This window comes from Vombatus ursinus, unplaced genomic scaffold, assembly GCF_900497805.2.
Source record: "Vombatus ursinus unplaced genomic scaffold, bare-nosed wombat genome assembly UNPS02010394.1, whole genome shotgun sequence".
Taxonomy (NCBI): Eukaryota; Metazoa; Chordata; class Mammalia; order Diprotodontia; family Vombatidae; genus Vombatus; species Vombatus ursinus.
Window position 1 is genome coordinate 1,918,079 of NW_020950172.1, and position 17,719 is coordinate 1,935,797.

Below are 17,719 nucleotides of genomic sequence, written 5' to 3' on the forward strand. Positions count from 1 at the left end.
GGAACCAGTTTCCCCTGGTGGGGTTCAGTGAAGGGATCACTGAAGCCCCTTCCCCAGCACACAAAACGCCCTGGACTCAGGACTCGGAGAACCTGAGAATGAATTCCTGCTGTGCCATTTGGGTCCAGGGTGACTGAGCAAGGCCCTGAACGTCACAGGAGCCTGCTGCCCCTTTCATGAAATGGGCGTGCCACCCCTGCCCACCAAGCCTGCTTCATCCCAAGATCACAGATACCCGTCCTCACTGCAGAAGACCATCGGATGTCAGCGAGTACTGCCAAGGTCCTTCAGTAGAGGGGTTTCAGGGATGTGCCTCTACTGGGCACTGTGCTTGGTGATGGAGACGCTCTTCTTATCCCCATTTCACAGCTGGGAAAGCAGTGGCTTGCTATGAGGACCCGAGTCTTCTGGACTCCAGGCTCAGCACTCTCCCCTCAGTCCACCTGAAAAGAAAGACCTGCTCAGTCTTTCCAGGCCACGCTGACTGAGGCTGCTCACCTGAGGCCTGTTATTTCCAGGCTTTTCCATTGTTTCTGAGAGAAAGGGGAGGAGAAGAAATGAACCAACCATGGCTCAGAGAAAAGTAGGTCACCAGTCACCCACTCCATCCTCATCGGATTATCTTGTTTTGACATCCCCGACATTTCCCAACGTCTTTGTCCCTCCCGGCCCTCCCAGAGAGCCATCCCTCATAACAAACTCCAGGAAAGCCACTCCGTATGGGTCACTGGGGGTCCTGCACCTGACAAGTGTTGACACCCACCTGGGAGGGTCAGGAGAGCTCAGCCACATCTCCATCGCCCTCCAGGATCCCTCCCAGCTCTCGGTCCGATAAGACGGGGATGGGGGAGGGGGCAAACTCATGTGGTTTTTTGTTTTTTCTGAATAAGAACTTTCAACACAAGCAAGAAAAAAGTCAAATCCTGTCCAACATAATTTTATTTTTCAAAGTTCTCTCAACATATCAGAACATTAAGTATACCCTCTTCTAATCTTGAAACCAGCAAGATTAGACAGAAAATTAAACTTAAGTTTTTCCATCGGTAATTTCTTTCTCCCCATGATTGTACTTAAGGATTAAATTCATAACTGTTTTCAGATAAACGCGGGCACAACTGCAAAGCCCATTTCTTAATGAAAACTAGCAAGAATGTGTACAGCCACAGCCCATCATCTCCTGACAAGTGTGTCCCTGGCTAACAGCCCCCCTTGGATGCTGCCCCACAGGCAGAGGACGGCCCTCGGCTCCCAGGCTAGGACAAGGTCAGGCTGGGGGGCTGGAGCCAAGGCCCACCTGCTAGAGAAGACAGTGCCCAGGAAGGGAGGGGCTGCACAAAACATATTGTGAGCGGGAGGTGTCGCTGTTACCACCACACTGACAAAACCCCGGCTCACCTCCCAGGTGCCAAATGCCAGGGGTTTGGATTGCACAAGACAATCTACAAACCAACCATCAGTGAGGATTCTGCTATCTCCAATGGGACAGAGGGGAAGGTAGGGGAATATCCAGTCTCATAATCCTCTAGATCAAGTCTTTGTTTGTGAGGCCATGCTCCAAACTGAAGCCACCTTGGCAAAGTGGGGAATGTGGACCAGGCCTTTTTCTGGACCGAGTGCTTCCTCCGTTAGTGGTTCAAACGATCACCCTAAAACTGGCAAGGCGGACCAGTCGTAGGCTTGGATTTCTTAGTGGGGCAATGCCCCCTTTGGAGACTCCTTTGGAGTCAGAAGGAAAGACCTAAAGCAGGCTGACCTGCCATTTTCACAAAAAAGGCTTGTTCAAGTGTAGAGTGTGACTTGGCATCCCGTAAAGGCAGTCACCAGGAACGTGGGGAATTCCCAGCAAGAATGGGAACGATGGCCACGGTCACTCTGTGGGGCCGTCACCATCCCAGGAACAGGCTGAATGAGACAGTCAATGGTGCCAAGACTGATGCCTGCTGCCCGAGTGCCCGCTGTGCCAGGCATGCCGAGATCTGGGCAGAAGGAAGGGAATGCCCAAGTAGGAGACATGGTCCCTGCCCTCGGGATCTTAGAGGTCAGCAGGCTGAAAGCGTTCTAAAGAACTCCTGGAAACCACAGCCCTGGTTTGTTTGGATCCAGACGACTGATTCCAGCCTGAGGGCCACCTGACCACTTCTTTTACCCTGGAAACCTTCGTGTTTTCATGAATTGACTGTAAGGTTTCCCTCCCCTTCCCAGGGTTGGACCTACTGATACAACAGGCAAGCGATGTCTACTTCAGAAGCCTAAACTGCTTTGAGTAAATTCTAAAAATATATTACGTGATGCATGTTAAATCTGTCTAAATACCTAACTGAATCGGTAAAAACCCATCCGTTACAGATTCTAGAAGAGTACAGAAAATAGCCTAATTCTGTAAAAGCTGTGTCAAGTATTTCACTATGAGAACGCACGCACGCGACTCTAAGCTCGTCGTCTTGTACTTTAACAGAGTCTACTTTGCATACATTTTATCATATTCATAACTATGAATGAGAATAAAACAATGATCGAGGACACAATTTAGTAATTCTGCTGCTCCTTGAGGAATGCCTTCACTGAAAAATTTGGTTCCTCTGATAATTATACTTTCAAGTGCTTCAGCAGTAAATGAACAATTAATCATGGTGTGTGGACAAAACATAAACACTGAAAACCCCCATGACACACAGTACCGGGGCTGAAAAGGACAAAACTTCCAATAAATATACGGAGATAAGCAAGGCAGGTAAGATTCCAACAATCAGGCCTCAGGCACCCACACAAAGGTGATGCAAATGGACACACACAGGGGAACAATTGCACTCACTCATGCAGTTAACATCACTGACAAGAAAACAATTCACACGGTGAACTTCTGATTACTGATTACTGACCACCAGCTTCAGCAGCACAATGAATGTTATTTTAACCACTTGGCCTGCATCAACACAAAGCACCAACGTCTGGAATCCCAAATGTTGGGTTTTTTAAAAAAATGAAGTTTGCGAGTGCCTGTTTTTCTGCCTTAAGAGCCGAGCGCTCCGTGACCTGTTTCTGCCAACACACTCGGAAGTACTTGCCGTCAGCTGAAATAGTCGTCATGAAAACACAACGTTGGAAGATGAATCATGAATTATGATTGTTTAAGTACCAGTATCTACCAGAGGCCAGAATTTACCACACTGCAGAAAGATTCAAGGAAAATCCCCTTAGCCCTGAATGGGGAGAGGGGAAAAGGAAGGCCGCGCCCTTCCCCCATCACCGCCACCTGCCCTCCGGCCTCCCCGTGGTGTGTGGCTGATGGACAGGACTCCCGTCATCTCAGGCCTATGGCACATCAGGCCCCTCAGAAAGGCGGGCGGCGCCATCGCCATCATGAACACCTTTGCCAGCCCGCCTCCTCACTGTGGCCAAGGCCCGATGATTCACCTTGTAAAATGCTCAGGATGTACAGACACTGTGGAAAAAAGGCAGTTTTCTAAAATCAACATTTAACTATCAAAAATAAATTCCAAATTTCAAATGTGTGTATGCACCAACAGAACTGGTCTGCAATATGCTTTCTAATAAACATGTCTGAAGATTTACAAGCGCTGGCCGCACCCCAAGGCCTCCGCCGGCGGCAGTGTCTCAGCCGAGGGCTTCCCGCGTTGGGGTCTCCTCAATCCCACGGGCAAAGAGCTGCAACAGCTGGCAGTGAACCCTGAGAGCAAAGACACGGGAGAGATCAATCCCGACACAGGGACCGCGTGAGTCCCCGCGCTGAGTCTGGAGACTGTCTGCGGTCAGCTCGCGGGAGGGGGATGGCACAGGCCGGCCCCAGAGAGCTGGGAGCCGAGTGAGCCAGGGCAGGCCTCTTCCTCTTTCCCAGCGCCAGCTCAGAGCGCTGTGAAGGCGCTGCATGGTCCCAGATCCCGTCCAGCCCGTCCACTCTAGCCTAGCAGGAAATCGGTCCCCTTGTTTCTAAATAAAGGGGCTGGAGGAGCATGCCCGGGCCTGACACGGGGGCAGCTGATGCTCAGAGAGGGGCCGGGACTTGTGACCATGAGGGGCAGACTGAAGGCTCCAATCCGAGGCTCCTGACTGCGGCTGCTCGTCACAAGCGCCCGGTCAGCGTCTGCTAACGACCTGGCCCGAGGGAGGAAGGGACACAGAGGGGAGACACCCACCTGACTTCAATAGCAGAACTGTTCAGAATTTCTCCGTCACAGTTCCAGGTACTGTTAGGAAGAGTGCAGCAACAGGCCGGATGATCACTGCAGATCTGCCCAAATCGTTTTTTCCCTAGATCTTTGAGATCACCATCCTCATCTTCCAAGTGCTTTGACGTAAACTGAAATTTCCTCACCCGGTAAACCTCAACAAATGCAAAGTCAAACTACAAAACAAGAGTAAATGGGATAATTACGTCCTTAAATTTTGTGTGTTTGGAAAGCAAAATTGTGCGTTGAAAAAAATCCTTAAGTCCTCCATGACTACATGTGGCATGTCAGCTTTCATTTAAAAAACAGAGCCGTTTCCCTAGAGAGCATATGCCTGCTGGTCTGGTTTCTAGGTCGGCTGATCATTCTGGCTGGGGAGAAGGATGACGCTTTCAGTCCCAGCACCTCGAATCCAGGCCTGTGCCCCAGTTGGACTACACCGGCCTTCCAGACTTGCCCTCCGGAATCCATTTAGCGAGCAGCCTCCCTTCTCACTAGGCCAGAGCAGCTGTTGGCACAGCCTCTCAACGGGCCCGAGGAGCCAATGACCACATAAAAATCACCCGAAGCAGCTCTCTGAGCTGCGTCTTAGGGCTGAAACAAAATCACACAGCAGGCTGTGTGCAAAACTCCTCCTGAAAACTGAGCCTGTGCTGGAACCCTGCTCCTCCAGGAAGGTCCCACCGTCCCGCCCCTCAGCCTCACGGTTCCTTCAATCTAGCACCTGCCACTAAGCTCCTGCCGTGGGCTGGTACAACCATCCCGGGAAGCTACTGGGGATCATATGAAAAAGTCACTTGACTTTACACAGCCTCCAGCCCTCCGCCCCAGTGATGCCCCCACGAGGGACATACTTGAGGAGGGCAAAGGACGAGGAGGACCACCAGCGGCAGTGAGTAACTGTGAAGAAAGGGGATGCTGCTGTACCCTGAGAAATGCGCCTATGAGGAATTCAAAGAAACTTCAAGTCTCTAGCCAGGAACGACACCACGGGGAAGGCAGTGAGCCAACTGGTGCCATTGGCCTCTATTATATTGTTGTGAGCAAAAGCTCTGGGGTGGGGCTTGGGGCTGAGCAGGCATACTGGGAAGAAAGAGCCAAGGTAAGACATTCCATTACTAGCTGTGTGACCCTGAGCAAGTCACTTAACCCCAACTGCCTCACCAAAAAGCCAAAGACATTCCAGAGCTGCTTCCTTACCTGACCCCATCCTAAACCATCCTATGGACCAAAGCCCGGGGCCATGAAGGCAATACATAGAGCAGGCCCTGTTTTATGGCGGCTGTATGTGTATTCGAAATGAATGCTGGATGGCTGAATCTCACTTCTGTTAAATGCAACAGGGTTACCAATAAATGTGAAAAGGGTCAGTCAAAGTAGAGAAAAAATTCACCAAGACTTAAATCTTTTTTCCTACTTTTCGTAAAAGGCCAATTTTTTTTTTAAAATGAAAAGATAGTTGCTACTTTTAACAGGGTTTGACAAGATCTTAAGGAGACTGACAAACAGCACCGACACTGAGAGCTGTTATATTTCACAGTGAAAGAGGGACATAACACATCTTCATTTAAACGTCCTTTTTTAGAAAAAGAGTCTTTGACAAATGGGTTCAAGTTTCCTGTCACTCCTCCTAATTAAGGGAATGCTCCACAGAGGCATCCCTTTGACCTGTTCTCGAAAGCACACAATTACACAAAAACAAATGACTCGCACAATGAGATGAGAAATCAAAAGCACTCGATGCTCCCAGCCCCCAGGACGCCTACCTGGTCATCTTGATTGGTATGCCTGATGAGATACCTCAGAAAATTCAACCGGGAACATTTGCGGACCAGGATGAGGTCCGAGGAGCCGTCGGCCAAGTGGGCCACCGGGGACAGGCCCTTGGGGCTCCGAGGGCAGGCGCAGCTCATGTTGGCTGCGTTGATTGCCAGGAACTTCCCCTGGATGACCTTCCACTCTTCTACGTCCTCTGGAATGACAAGAGGCCTTGGTGGTTAGAGGACCCCGGGCCTGCGGCACCCATTGCCTGGGCTGTAAAAAGCGCAGGCTGCCCGCCGCCACGCCATGTTCTAAACCCACTTCCAGCTGCAACATGCAACTCAATACTGCCAACAGATCTGAAGCACCTACTATGTGCAAGGCCCTGCTGCAACACAGCACAAAGAGTCCAGGACCCTGGTGTTAGGGTGAATGTCTCACGGTCTCATGAGAACTCTGTTGAGGGAACTTTCCCATGGGAGTTCTAGCTTCTATCAGTGGAAGCTGAGGGTCACAACATAGTTGCGTGGCAAAAATAAGGAAGTCTCCCAGGACCTCTCCCTTGCTGACATGCAGCTCCCACGGTTGGTTTGGCTCTCCTCTCACTGGGAGATGAGTCCTGACACGGGCTCCAGCAGACCTGATGATTGGCTATCACAGGGGGATCACGCTTTGAACATGCATCACTAGGGCCATAAAAGACAGCTAACTGCACTCAATAAACAGAGCTTCTGCCACCTTGCTGTCTCCCGCCTCATCCAGGCGTCTCGGGGTTACAGAGCATTGAGCTGGTCTCATGCTCATCACTGCAGCGGCCGCGTCACCCTGGAGCTTGGCCTTGAAGAGAAGGAAGATGATGAGGACGGCACGAAGTGGGAAGGCGGGAGAACGTAAGGCGAGGCTGGGAAATGGCAAACAGTGACCTGATAGTACAGCTGGCAAAGAGGTTAGACGGGGAAGTGGGGCTGGGAGGATGCTGAGCATTTGGGCAGAGGGAGAGGAAGGGGGTCTGGGCCTGTAACTCCCAGCTGAGGACACCGCCTCTCCTGCTGCGGGCAGCACCTCCTCTACAACCTGCAGCTGTAGGAAGCTGGAGGGAATTCCTGGGTTTGAACACACGCAGCAGAGACACCATCCTCTCTCCTACACGCTTCTGCCTGCAGCTGAGCTCGTCTGCCCCATCCTGGCACCCTCCCCAAGGCTGCTTGGGAGGCAGGCACAATCTTCTCCACTCCTGGCTCAGCCACGCCTCATGTTCTCAGCTGCCCTCATTGTTCTTCCTAGTCCTAAGAGACAAGACTCTTCCAAGCCTGGTTTCCACACGGACCTTCCCTGGGTACACTGGTCTCCTCGAACTTCCTTTCCACTTTTGTTTTTATCAATGACCTTCCGACTTCCTCGGGAAACATTCAGGAATATGGTAGCAGTGTCTGGGCATGGTGGTTCCAACGGCCCGGATGGTGAAAAGAGTTTGTCATAAACACCCTTCTAGCTCTTTCCCCATTTCCATCTGTTGTCCTCATTTCCTCCTCCTATGACCTTGGCACAACCCAGGTCTTTTGCCAAGTTTTCCTTAAACTGGTTTTTACTGCCTCTGCTTCTTGTTCTATGAGGTGCGCTGCTGATAATCTTCTTCCAACCTTCTCCATCCGATGTCCTAAACAGGTCCATACTCTGAACGGTTGTCTCTGGTTGCAAGGATTCTGCTTCCCGAGTCTCACTTCAGCTTCTTTTGGCCTCTTGGTTACAGTAATTGATTGAAACTGATTCAACTTGCTGAGGGAATGGTGCACATGTGGCCCGAGGCCGCCATGCTCCTGCCCCTCGCCCCTTTCAGTCACAGCTGGTCTCACTGCATCCATTTTCCCCTATTACTTCATTCTGTCTCCTAGTTTTCTTCATTGATGCTGCCAGTTGCTCTCTCAGGACGGTCATTGGGCCGGATACAGAGACACAGTTTGGGAGGACATCAGTACCAGGTTGTGAATTCAAAGGTTTTACTTGGTCCGTAACATGTCCGGCACCTGATTCTTTTTCTGGAACCCAGTATTTGAGGCTGTGTAGGGATGAGGTTGCTCTGTAGGCTACAAGCCTTCCTAAGTCCTGAACCATCTTTTCGAAAATCAGTCACAGAAATATGGCCAGAAGGGGCCTCCGAGGTAGTCCCCTGTACAGCTCTTTTCAGCACCTTCCCTGTTTGCATGGAAGTGGTCAGGTATCCAAATATACGTTGGACTTAATTTGAAGGATCTTACGGAGTTTTTGTAGAATTTCTCTACCTCCTCATTCTCTGCAACAGATGTTGGCAAAGAAACTGTGATTATTTTTCTCGTGGTCTTTTTGTGAATACTTACCATGAACACGGCAATGAGAGATGATGAAATGTCCCATGAAATGAGAAGCTAAGTGGCTCAGTGGATAGAGGGCTGGGCATGGAGTCAAGAAGACCCGAGTTCAAATCTGGTCTTAGACACGTACTGGCTGTGTGACCTGGGGCAAGTCACTTCACCCTGTCTGCCTTAATCTACTGGAACAGGAAATGGTGAACCCCAAGAAGAGTCCAACAGGCCTCACAGCCCGTGAAATGCCGCTTCCTCGTGGCTCTGCTGCACAAAAGCCAACTCTTTCATCTCACTGGCCTCCGTCTCTCTTTCAGCTCTGACTCCCCCTCCTCTGGCTGCATTTCAAAATCATCAGGACTCATTTCTGCGGGCATGACGCCCATCCACGTGTGGGACGAGGATCTGGACTCAGAATAGCTGGTGCGGTGTTCACGGATGCTCTAAAAACCACAAGTCTCTTAGCAGCTTCGGCTTCTTCCCTTTCCTCTGGCGAGACTCAGGAGGGTTTTTTGTTTTCTCTGCTGGACGTTCAAACCCTTCCTAGGCCAGCCCCCTCCTGGCTCCCCAGGCTTCTTACACCCGACTCCCCACCACGTCCTCTACGCTCTCCGCCTTCTGGCGTCCCTGGCCTCCCCGGAGGCCCTCCGAGAGGCCTGTCCTGGTTCTCCTTCCCCAAGACTGCCCTCCACTTACACCGTGTATAGCATGCATCTACCTCGTTGTTCCCATGGTGTCTCCTTTACTAGAATGTGGGCTCCTGGGGGGCAGGCACCATGTTTTTGCCTTTTTTGTGTATCTCCAGGTCTTGGCAGGGAGCCTGGCACACAGTAGGAATTTAATAAATGCTGGTGACTTCCTGATCTGACACTTCTTAGTGGAGATAACAGTCAATGTAAATAAAGCAGTCTAGAGCATGGGTTCCTAATTTGAAAACCAGGAACTTAAAAAACATTGGTAACTTATCTCTGTACAATCCATTTCCTTTGTAACTCTATGCATTTTATTTTACGGATTTAAAAATACTACTATGAAAAGGTGTTACCAGGTGCCAAAGGGGTCCGTTCCCCCCAAAAGATTAAGAACCCTTGGCCTAGAGACCAGCCTAAGTCAGGGCCTATAGCTTATAAACTAGTATTTTGACTAAGGTAAAAAAAAATGACAGAAAATAAATTTTCCATACACATATGAATTTCTATGGTTATTTAAACTTCTTAGGGATTTCATCAAGTTACAGCAGTTCTCGTATGGTTTACTGCCCAGAAACTGCTACAATAGACAATTAGAAAAAGAAAAAAAAAAACAATCAAAATGCTATGTTTTAAAAATTGTTTTTTTTTTTTGATCTTAAAGAATATATCAAACTTTTAAAATAGAGAAGTTCTAAACTCTGAAACTGCTATTTTAATACTGAGGGTTTATTGTACACATAGCAGAGAACACCACAGTTAACTAAGTATGTGTGCCTTTAACTGGGAATGAGTTAGATACTGAATGCTACATTTATTTAAAAAAAAATGTGTTTTTAGAAACAAAAAGATGGAAACATGACCTTGCTTGGAGAATTCCTTTGCAATGTGCCTCCAACCAGTGTTACAGATTCACTCAGTCCCATCTCCTGGGAACGCAAAGACTTTTCAAATACGCTGGCTGATGCTTAACAAACCTTCACTCCCCCAAAAGATTTCAGAGGGAAGTGGGGATGCCCTTGTTTTCCACAACATCTTCTCATCAGGCACCTAAAGGAGGAGCCTCTTTTAGCCACCCAAGGGTTTGGGCCATTGGTGAGAAAGAGAGCAAGGTGACCCATTTCTAACTGGTGAGGCTTCTGCTCCAGAGCGAGGGTCCTGCTGTAGTCGGTTCCCTTGAGGGGGGATTTTCCTCTGTCAAGAGCTGCCCTGGGGGCCAGGGAGGTCACTATGTCAATAGGTGATATCAACGCCGTGTAACTGGGTCCTAAATGTTGCCTTAGCCAAGACAGCAGACAAAGAGGACCTCAACCCTGGGAGGGTGAGGGAGGGGATGGAGACAACTGGAACCAGGGGGGTTCTTGCCTTTGAGAAACTTAACAGTTTAACAGGGTACATAAGACTGGACATAAATCCAGTAAGACTCAGTGTTCGTCATACAAAGAGATGCAAAAACAAAAAGACCCAGAAAGGGAGGATCTTAGAACACGATCACAGAACGGGAGGCCACACCTGATGAACGGCTGACCAGCCTTTGCCGGGGCCCTCCAGTGACAGACACTGCCCCACCTCCAACAAGTGCAGGCCACGGGGGACAGGAGGCATCGTTTCCACGGTGACTCGGCCCAGGCCAGGCCTGCTGGGAGATGCCCTCCTCAGTCATTCTCGACCAAAAAGAACCCAGGGCCAGCCTCTGGCGAGGCTCCTCCCAGAAAGTCAGCCACCAGGGGAAGAGTGAGTTTGGCCACAGCTGCTCACCAAAGCCGTCCCCTCGGTCCCCAAGTGCTCTGGAGGTTTCCCAGCATGAATATGAGCAAAACAACCCTGGTGGATCATGTGACAAAGGAGAACAGATGCCTGACTTCTTCCCTGGGGCTGTCAGAGGATCTAGTGGGACAAAGCTGAGGCAGAAAGGGAATGGTCAGGTCCTGGCAATGTCTGAAGTTTCCTGTCCTGCCTGCACCTCCCCCTTTCCTAACTCAGTCAACAAGCGTTTACTGTGTGCCAGGCACTGCTGAGTGCTGAGAGACAGAGGCCGAAACGAGCCATCCTTGTCTGGCGAGGATGCCAGAACACATGGCAGGCAAGCAGACGATGGCCTCACAGGACAGGCCTCCTGCAGAGGGCAGGATCAGGGAAATCAGGAGATGCGAGGGTGGGGGGCAGGGCAGACATGGGGCACTGTCGTGGCACAGACACTTATCCAAGTCCCCCCAGGTATGCAGACACTCAAGGGAGCAGAGGCCTCCCGGAAACTCCTGACCTTTCCCCGTCTCTCCCGTCCCCATGCCCGTGAACCCCTTCCCTTCCTAATCGTCGGCTTCACCCTTCAGCGGCAGCAGGGCAGGGACAGAGACTGTAGAGCCCTGGGAAAGTCACTCCATCCCTCCAACCTCAGGGTCTGCAGTTACACCCACCAGAGCCCGCTCCTCTCCCAGAGCTCCTAAAAGGAAATGCTCCTAAAGGTGCTTTTCAGAAAACCCGCCACCTGCCCACGGCCTCCCCAGGCTTGATCTGTCTTCCAGAAGCTGCTCCCTCACACCCCAACAGAACACCGGCGCTTCCACACGGCCTCCCTTCCCTAAAAGCCTTCTTCCTCCTGATCAGAAAACCACAAGAATTCCTTTTCAAAAAGATCTTTTTCCAAAATATGAGAATACTAATGATTTTTTAATTAAGAAAAATGACATCATTTTTCATGAAACCCAATATGCTGTTCAAATGGCAGGTCAGCTGACCTGGCATGTGACCACCTGACCTGTCCATAGGTTAAGAACCCAAGTCAACCGTCAGCCTTCTGGGGGCCTAACAATCATCTCTGTGGGGAAGAATGGACAGCAAGTGCTAGCTTTCATTTTTTGTGCTTCTCATTACAATGCAATGCGCTTGTCTTAACGCACATTTTAGAAATGTGTGCAGGGACCTCATCTCTCCGCCAGCCTCGTAAGATGTAAGAAGAGGATGACCGTGTCACGGCTGCACTTGCGTGTGCAGCCCCAAACCGGCACCCCGATGGGGTGGACAGGAAGCTCAGGGCGGGCTCCTTGGAGGCAGGTGAGCACAAAGAGCCCACTCCCCCCTCCCCGTGCTGGCAGGAAAGGCCTCTGGGGACCCTGAGGAGGAGGAGGAGGCCATCAGATGGCAGAGAGGCTTACTTCTCCGAGGACTTACCTGCATTTTCCAGGCCGTACAGAGATTTTTTCTGCTCATCTTCCAGCTGCTGCTTACTCTGCCTGCAAATGAAACACCTGAAAGACAGGAAAGGAGTGTGTTTAACATTAACATCAACACTTAGAAATTGGGAGCACAGTTCACCTTGCGTACACCAAAACTCCAATTTAAAAGGTTTCACAAAAACACCTCCAGTCAGGGCTAGGCACATCCTGAAGGACAGCTGTAAATCCCACAGGGACCCTTTTTTTCCGCAGAGACACCAGGTCAGAGGCACGGCTGAGCTTCCCATGGCACATAGGGACTCAGGATCAAAGAGGAGTATTAGGAGAGTCCGGATGGAGCCTCGTGGAGGTGAAGGGCAGGGCCTGAAGCCAGGCATTCCTGCCCCCCCCAGCCCAGCAGTCTGTCCATCCACTATGCCCAACTGACCCTCTCTAAAGCATGCTCTTTGTGCTGTCAGATTCCGACAGAACCAGCCCGTCCCAGTCTGCGAGGCACCTCCTGCAGCCCGGCTGGCACCTGACAGTCACTGTGTCCCGCCCTGGGACGGCTCTCAGTATGGTCCCTGAGATAGCCCTTTCAGGTGTACAAAGAACTTCACGTCTATCCTCTGCCATGATCCTCACACACACCCTATGAGACAGGGGCTGTCTCACAGATGAGGAACCCGAGGCTGAGAAGGTTAAGAGTCACACAAGCTAATTAAGGTAACTGAGGTGCGGGTCTCCATCTGCCCCCCTGCACCTCCTCCTCCACCCCACTCCTCGGTCTGGCCCCAGGGGCCAAGCAGAAGCTCTTCAGTCGCCTGAGAACCCTTCAAGACTGCTCTGTTCTCCTCTCCAGGCTCACTGCAGCCTGGCCCCCCGTGGCCCGGCTCGGAAGCCGCACGGCTAGTTAGAAGAAGTCGAGAGGTCACAACACGGATAAGGCCACACAGGTCATTAACGGGCAGAGCGAGGACTCAGGCCCTCGGACTTTCGTCCAGACCAGCGTGGGTGGGTCAGTCCCGCACACGGACGGCCCCAGAAACAAACCAGAAAGAAGACACTTGGCGCCACAGACGCTCCTCCACAGAGAACCTAAAGGAGCCTGTGCTGTGAGGACTGGCAGACGCAAGGAAACAGCAAGCTCGGACTGTCTGCTCTGACAGAGAGAACAGCCTGGGAGGGCGTCCACCGTGTGTGTCTGTGTGTGTGTGTGTCTGTGTGTGTACACAGGAGGATGCGGGAGAGCAGCACTTGCTCCAAGGGCTCGGGCACCACCTCGGCATCCACGGGGCTTGGCCCTCATCATCATCACACGCCTGGCCTCCCTCGGACCCAACCCACCCTCCACAGAGCTATGAAAGCCAAACTCTAACCCCAAACTTAAAAAACACTAGAGCACTGATTTCCTCCAGAAACGTCAATCCACCCTCCTCCTCCCTGAAGTGGACGCTGACCATCAGTGAAAAGCTTGAGGGCCCACGAGGGAAAGTCGGGCTTTGTTCTGTTCCAAGACAGCGCTGGCTTCCGGAAGGGAAGGGAAGGGGGAGGCGGCCTTTGGGAGGCCATGGCTGCTGGGCCCGATCCAAACGCCCAGGGTTTCCTGACCCCAGCACATGCTGCTGCCTCCAGTGGAAATGAGCACAAAAGATTCTCTCACCCCATTCGGCAGGGCTTCTTATCTCGTGGAGAACCCACGGTGTGCTGCGCCGGCAGGAAGGCCACCGTTCCTTCATAGCAATGATGAGAAAGAAAGGTCTTAAAACCTAAAAATAAAATGGAAGAGAGTTCAGTGGAATCTGCCAAGCCTTCAATGTGACGCGCACTCTCAAAAATCCTGACTCATCACGTTGGACTAGACAAGCTCCCAAGTCTTCGGACCGTGGCCCCCAGTGTCCTGAGGATGCCGCTTCATCTAGCCCCCTCCCAAACTTCATGCTACGAGAGACTTTTTAACCCCAAGGGGGTCAAACACTCAAAAGCCCCCACATACCCCAACACCCACAGGAGAACTTCTGCAGTAACAGAGCCAGAGAGGAAGAGCTAAGCCAGTTGAGGTGCAGAAATGTGCCGGGAGGTTACTGGGCAGTAAGAGGCGATAATGATGACCATGGTAACGTGGGTCATTCAGATAAACACAGAGAGCTGCACGTGAGCTGTGACAGCAGAATGAGAAGGAGCAGGAGAAGAGCCCGTCCCGTGACTGCACCACCATCAGCGAACAGAAGACAGATGGGGCTCGGAAGCCTGAGCAGCCAGGACGTCGCCAGCCGCTGACGCTGAGGCTGGCTACCCGAGCGTCCCTGGGGCGGATGGTTCTGCCTCGTTATTTTCCTTTGTTACAAAGGAGGATTAAATTCTGGGATGGAGAAGTGGGAGAGGAGGATTTACAGGCAGAAGTGATCATCACGTAAAACTCCCAAGGAAAAGTTCTCTGTTACCTCACTTTCAGAATGTAGCTGAACCATGCCTGCAAGGATCCGTCCCCCTTCCTCACTGGTGCTGACTGCACCAAGCCCCAGAAGGTGTAAGGGCTCGTCCTGAGGTCCGTGGCGCCCCACAGGGGAGCACCTGAACACTGCACAAAGGGGAAACCAAAGGGACCAAGCAGGCCTTCCACGGACGCATAACCAGAAGGGAATCACTGAGCTAGTCTGACAGGGCATCTTTCTTGGAAAGGCAGCGCTGCTGCAAACTGAAGGGCACTAGCCTGGGCTGGATTTCACTTGGACAACTCTGCAGCATCTTCCACAAACGCAGGGTGCTCCCTGACACAAAGACAGAGGAGATTCAAAGGGGGACAGATGCGCTGGCATTTGTGGAGTAAATTATTCTCATCAGGACAACAGTGGAACCAGCCACAGGGGCCACGGGGCCTCAGGAGGAAGGAATGACGGCAACGTAGATGAAACACAGAAACCTGGCTCTGAAGGGCCACCACATCCAAACATTCTGAGTCCTGAGATCTCTCCAGGCAGGGCGCACTGCTGAGAGGGGGGTTCAAATGCCTGGGTCCTTTAGAGAGCCTCACACTGGCTTTCTCTTTGTGATCAAACCTTTCTGAGCATGGCCAGGGATCCATGGTGAAAACGAGGAGGGAAAAGGCAGGTGTTCGATGTGAACCAGAGCAAAGCAAGCTTTACAGCACCCCAGTGCGTAAGGACATCTAGAGATGATGTCCAAGGCTGCAGAGAGGTCAAGGAGGACGGTTAAGGACGGAGAAAAAAGGGCCCAAGAGATCCCTGCTAACTTTGGTGGAATGACGTCAGAAGCCAGGCCGCAGCAGGTTTAGACAAGAGTGAGAGGACAAACTGAGGCACCTGGGGTAGATGGCCTTCTGTTTAGCCACACAGGGCAGAAGAGATAGGGGATGACAGGGGCAAGTGAGGGTTTTGAGGATGGGGAGACATGGGCATGTTTGGATGCAGGAGAGAGGGGGATGAGAAGAGGGGCAATCTGGTGGAGACAGAATGCAATGTGATCACTGGGGCACGTGGAGGGACGGGTCCTGGCAGGAAGGGAAAGGAGGGAGCTCTCAGGGACCAGCCTCCGGACTTTTCAGCTGAAGGGCCTAGGAGGCTTGTGGAGGGAGGAGAAGGTGTGGAAAAAGAGCAGTGATGAGAGGGCCAGGGAAGGATGAGGGAGGCATGACTTCAGCTGGCATGGAGACAGGCAGCCTGATGTCACAACCTTCTCCAGGGCTGACCAACCCCTTCTCACCCGAAAAGAAGGAAGGGCATTGCACCAAACAGATGGACGAAGGAAGCAGCCGCAGGGTGGAGCATAAGGTCTTCCCTTGGTGCCGGCCCCTCCTCAGCACCTTCTCCAAAGAGGCCTCTAACAGGGGGCCATGGCCTTTAGTACTGCGTGGATTTCTTCATCCTAAAGCCACTCTTTAATCTGATTTGATTTTTTAAGTTAGGTTCAGCCTAGTTCTAACGATTTCTCCTCAAAGAAGGCAAGTTCTCAGCCAATGGCATCGGTCAACTTAAATTTCCCATGTACTAAGTGGCCCAAGAGAGGTCTGCAAGAGTGGACGGAGGGTCTATAGGAATTGTGGGCTTGACTGCACAGATGAAGAATGAGGACAGTCAACCTTCACCCTCCCTTCCTAAAATGCTCCCCCTTCTAGTTTCTTAACTGTTTAATGTGCAAGAACAGAAAAGATACGACATTCCACCACTACTTAAAATACAGAGAAATTGATCCTTCAGATACAATCTGGGGAATTCTGTTTCATTTCTGAGTTCTTTCTTTATTAATTTTTGGAATTACAAGAAAATCAACCCATGTTCATGCAGTGTTTGTGAAAAACTGACCCAAGAACTGTTATCTAGCTCAGTGCCCAGCACTGAGGGCAGAGGCTGAGAAGGCTCAGACTGAGAAATAGTAAAGTAACGAACATCTGCAGCACGGCGCCATGGAATGCTACCCAGAGATCGTTCTCTCCAGCACAGATCAGGACCAGGGGGGTCACCAAACTGGAAAACCCTGATGAACCAGTCAGGATAAAAGCTGTAAAGGATACTCCAATTCGACTATTCCCCCCAAGCGATTGCAAGTCACCTCTCACCTCTAACCCTCAGAGGCCAGGCCCATCAAAAGAGAGGCTGCTGGAGCTGAGGACTCAGATGTTACTTACAGAAAGGGCTGTTCAATGCAAGAATCTAAGACATCTCCAAAAGTCTCATGATGGACAATGCTACCCACATCTAAAGAAAGAACTATGAGTCTGAATGCAAATCGAAGCTTACTATTTGCCAATTTTTTTTCTTCTGTTCTGTGTTGTTTTGTTTCCTCTTTCCTGTGGTTTCTTCTATTGCTTCTAATTCTTCCTTACAATCTGACTAATGTGAAAATATGTTTAACAGGAATGTATAGGTATAGCCTATATCAGATTGCATGCCATTTTGGGGAGGGAGGTGGGGAGGGAGGGGAAAAATTTAAAACTCAAAAGCTTATGGAAATGATTATTAATAAATCAAAATAAATTAATAAAAAAGTAAAGTTAAAAAAAGAAAAAAAGAAAGGTCTGTTACACCCAGAACAAATAATTTCATGGGATTTTCTTCTCTTTTAAAACCCCTCCCCTCCCCACCAGCTATCCCGGTGCACGCACTGACACACTCCCAGGTCTCCCTGTGGGCTCCCTGTCTCACTCTCCTCTCCCCGCTTCTCCCAAGCCTCGAGTTACCTGAAAGGTCATATCGGATGAGGCCCATCCACCGCTTTTTCTCGCTGTCCCTCAATATGTCTCCATAGAAACCGTAACCCAGCAAGGACACAGAGTACTTCAGAAATGCATTGTTGTGGTGCACAGAAGACACGTCCATGGACAGAGAGTCCCCTGTTGGGAAAGTACCAGACTTTTGTTAAGTTCTAACTGTCCTCCCTTCCCATACACGTCTCGTATTTCTGAAAGCGAGAGGGAGACCTCATTGAATCAAAGGGAAACCACCACAAGGCTGCCTTCAAGTGTGGCCGCGAGCAAGGTGAGGCTTCAATGCCTGATGGCGAAAACCAGAGCACATTCAGGGGTGGGGGAAAAGCAGGGAGTAATGGAACGCCATGGTCTCCAGCTCAGC

At 50.9% G+C, this 17,719-nt stretch overlaps 1 protein-coding gene across 2 annotated transcripts in view; it reads right to left on the reverse strand.

The window, feature by feature from the left end:
- Positions 1–927: 927 nt before the first annotated feature.
- CERK (ceramide kinase) overlaps positions 928–17,719 on the reverse strand; it is a 51,146-nt gene continuing 34,354 nt past the window's right edge. For both annotated transcript variants that reach the window (XM_027854289.1, XM_027854288.1), the window contains exons 8-13: positions 17,329–17,481; positions 13,795–13,900; positions 12,148–12,224; positions 5,954–6,159; positions 4,155–4,363; positions 928–3,688 (exon numbers count right to left, since the gene is read on the reverse strand). In XM_027854289.1, the coding sequence (XP_027710090.1) occupies positions 3,616–3,688; positions 4,155–4,363; positions 5,954–6,159; positions 12,148–12,224; positions 13,795–13,900; positions 17,329–17,481 (824 nt within the window). In that variant the 3' untranslated portion in view covers positions 928–3,615. The remainder of the gene's footprint in view (positions 3,689–4,154; positions 4,364–5,953; positions 6,160–12,147; positions 12,225–13,794; positions 13,901–17,328; positions 17,482–17,719) is intronic.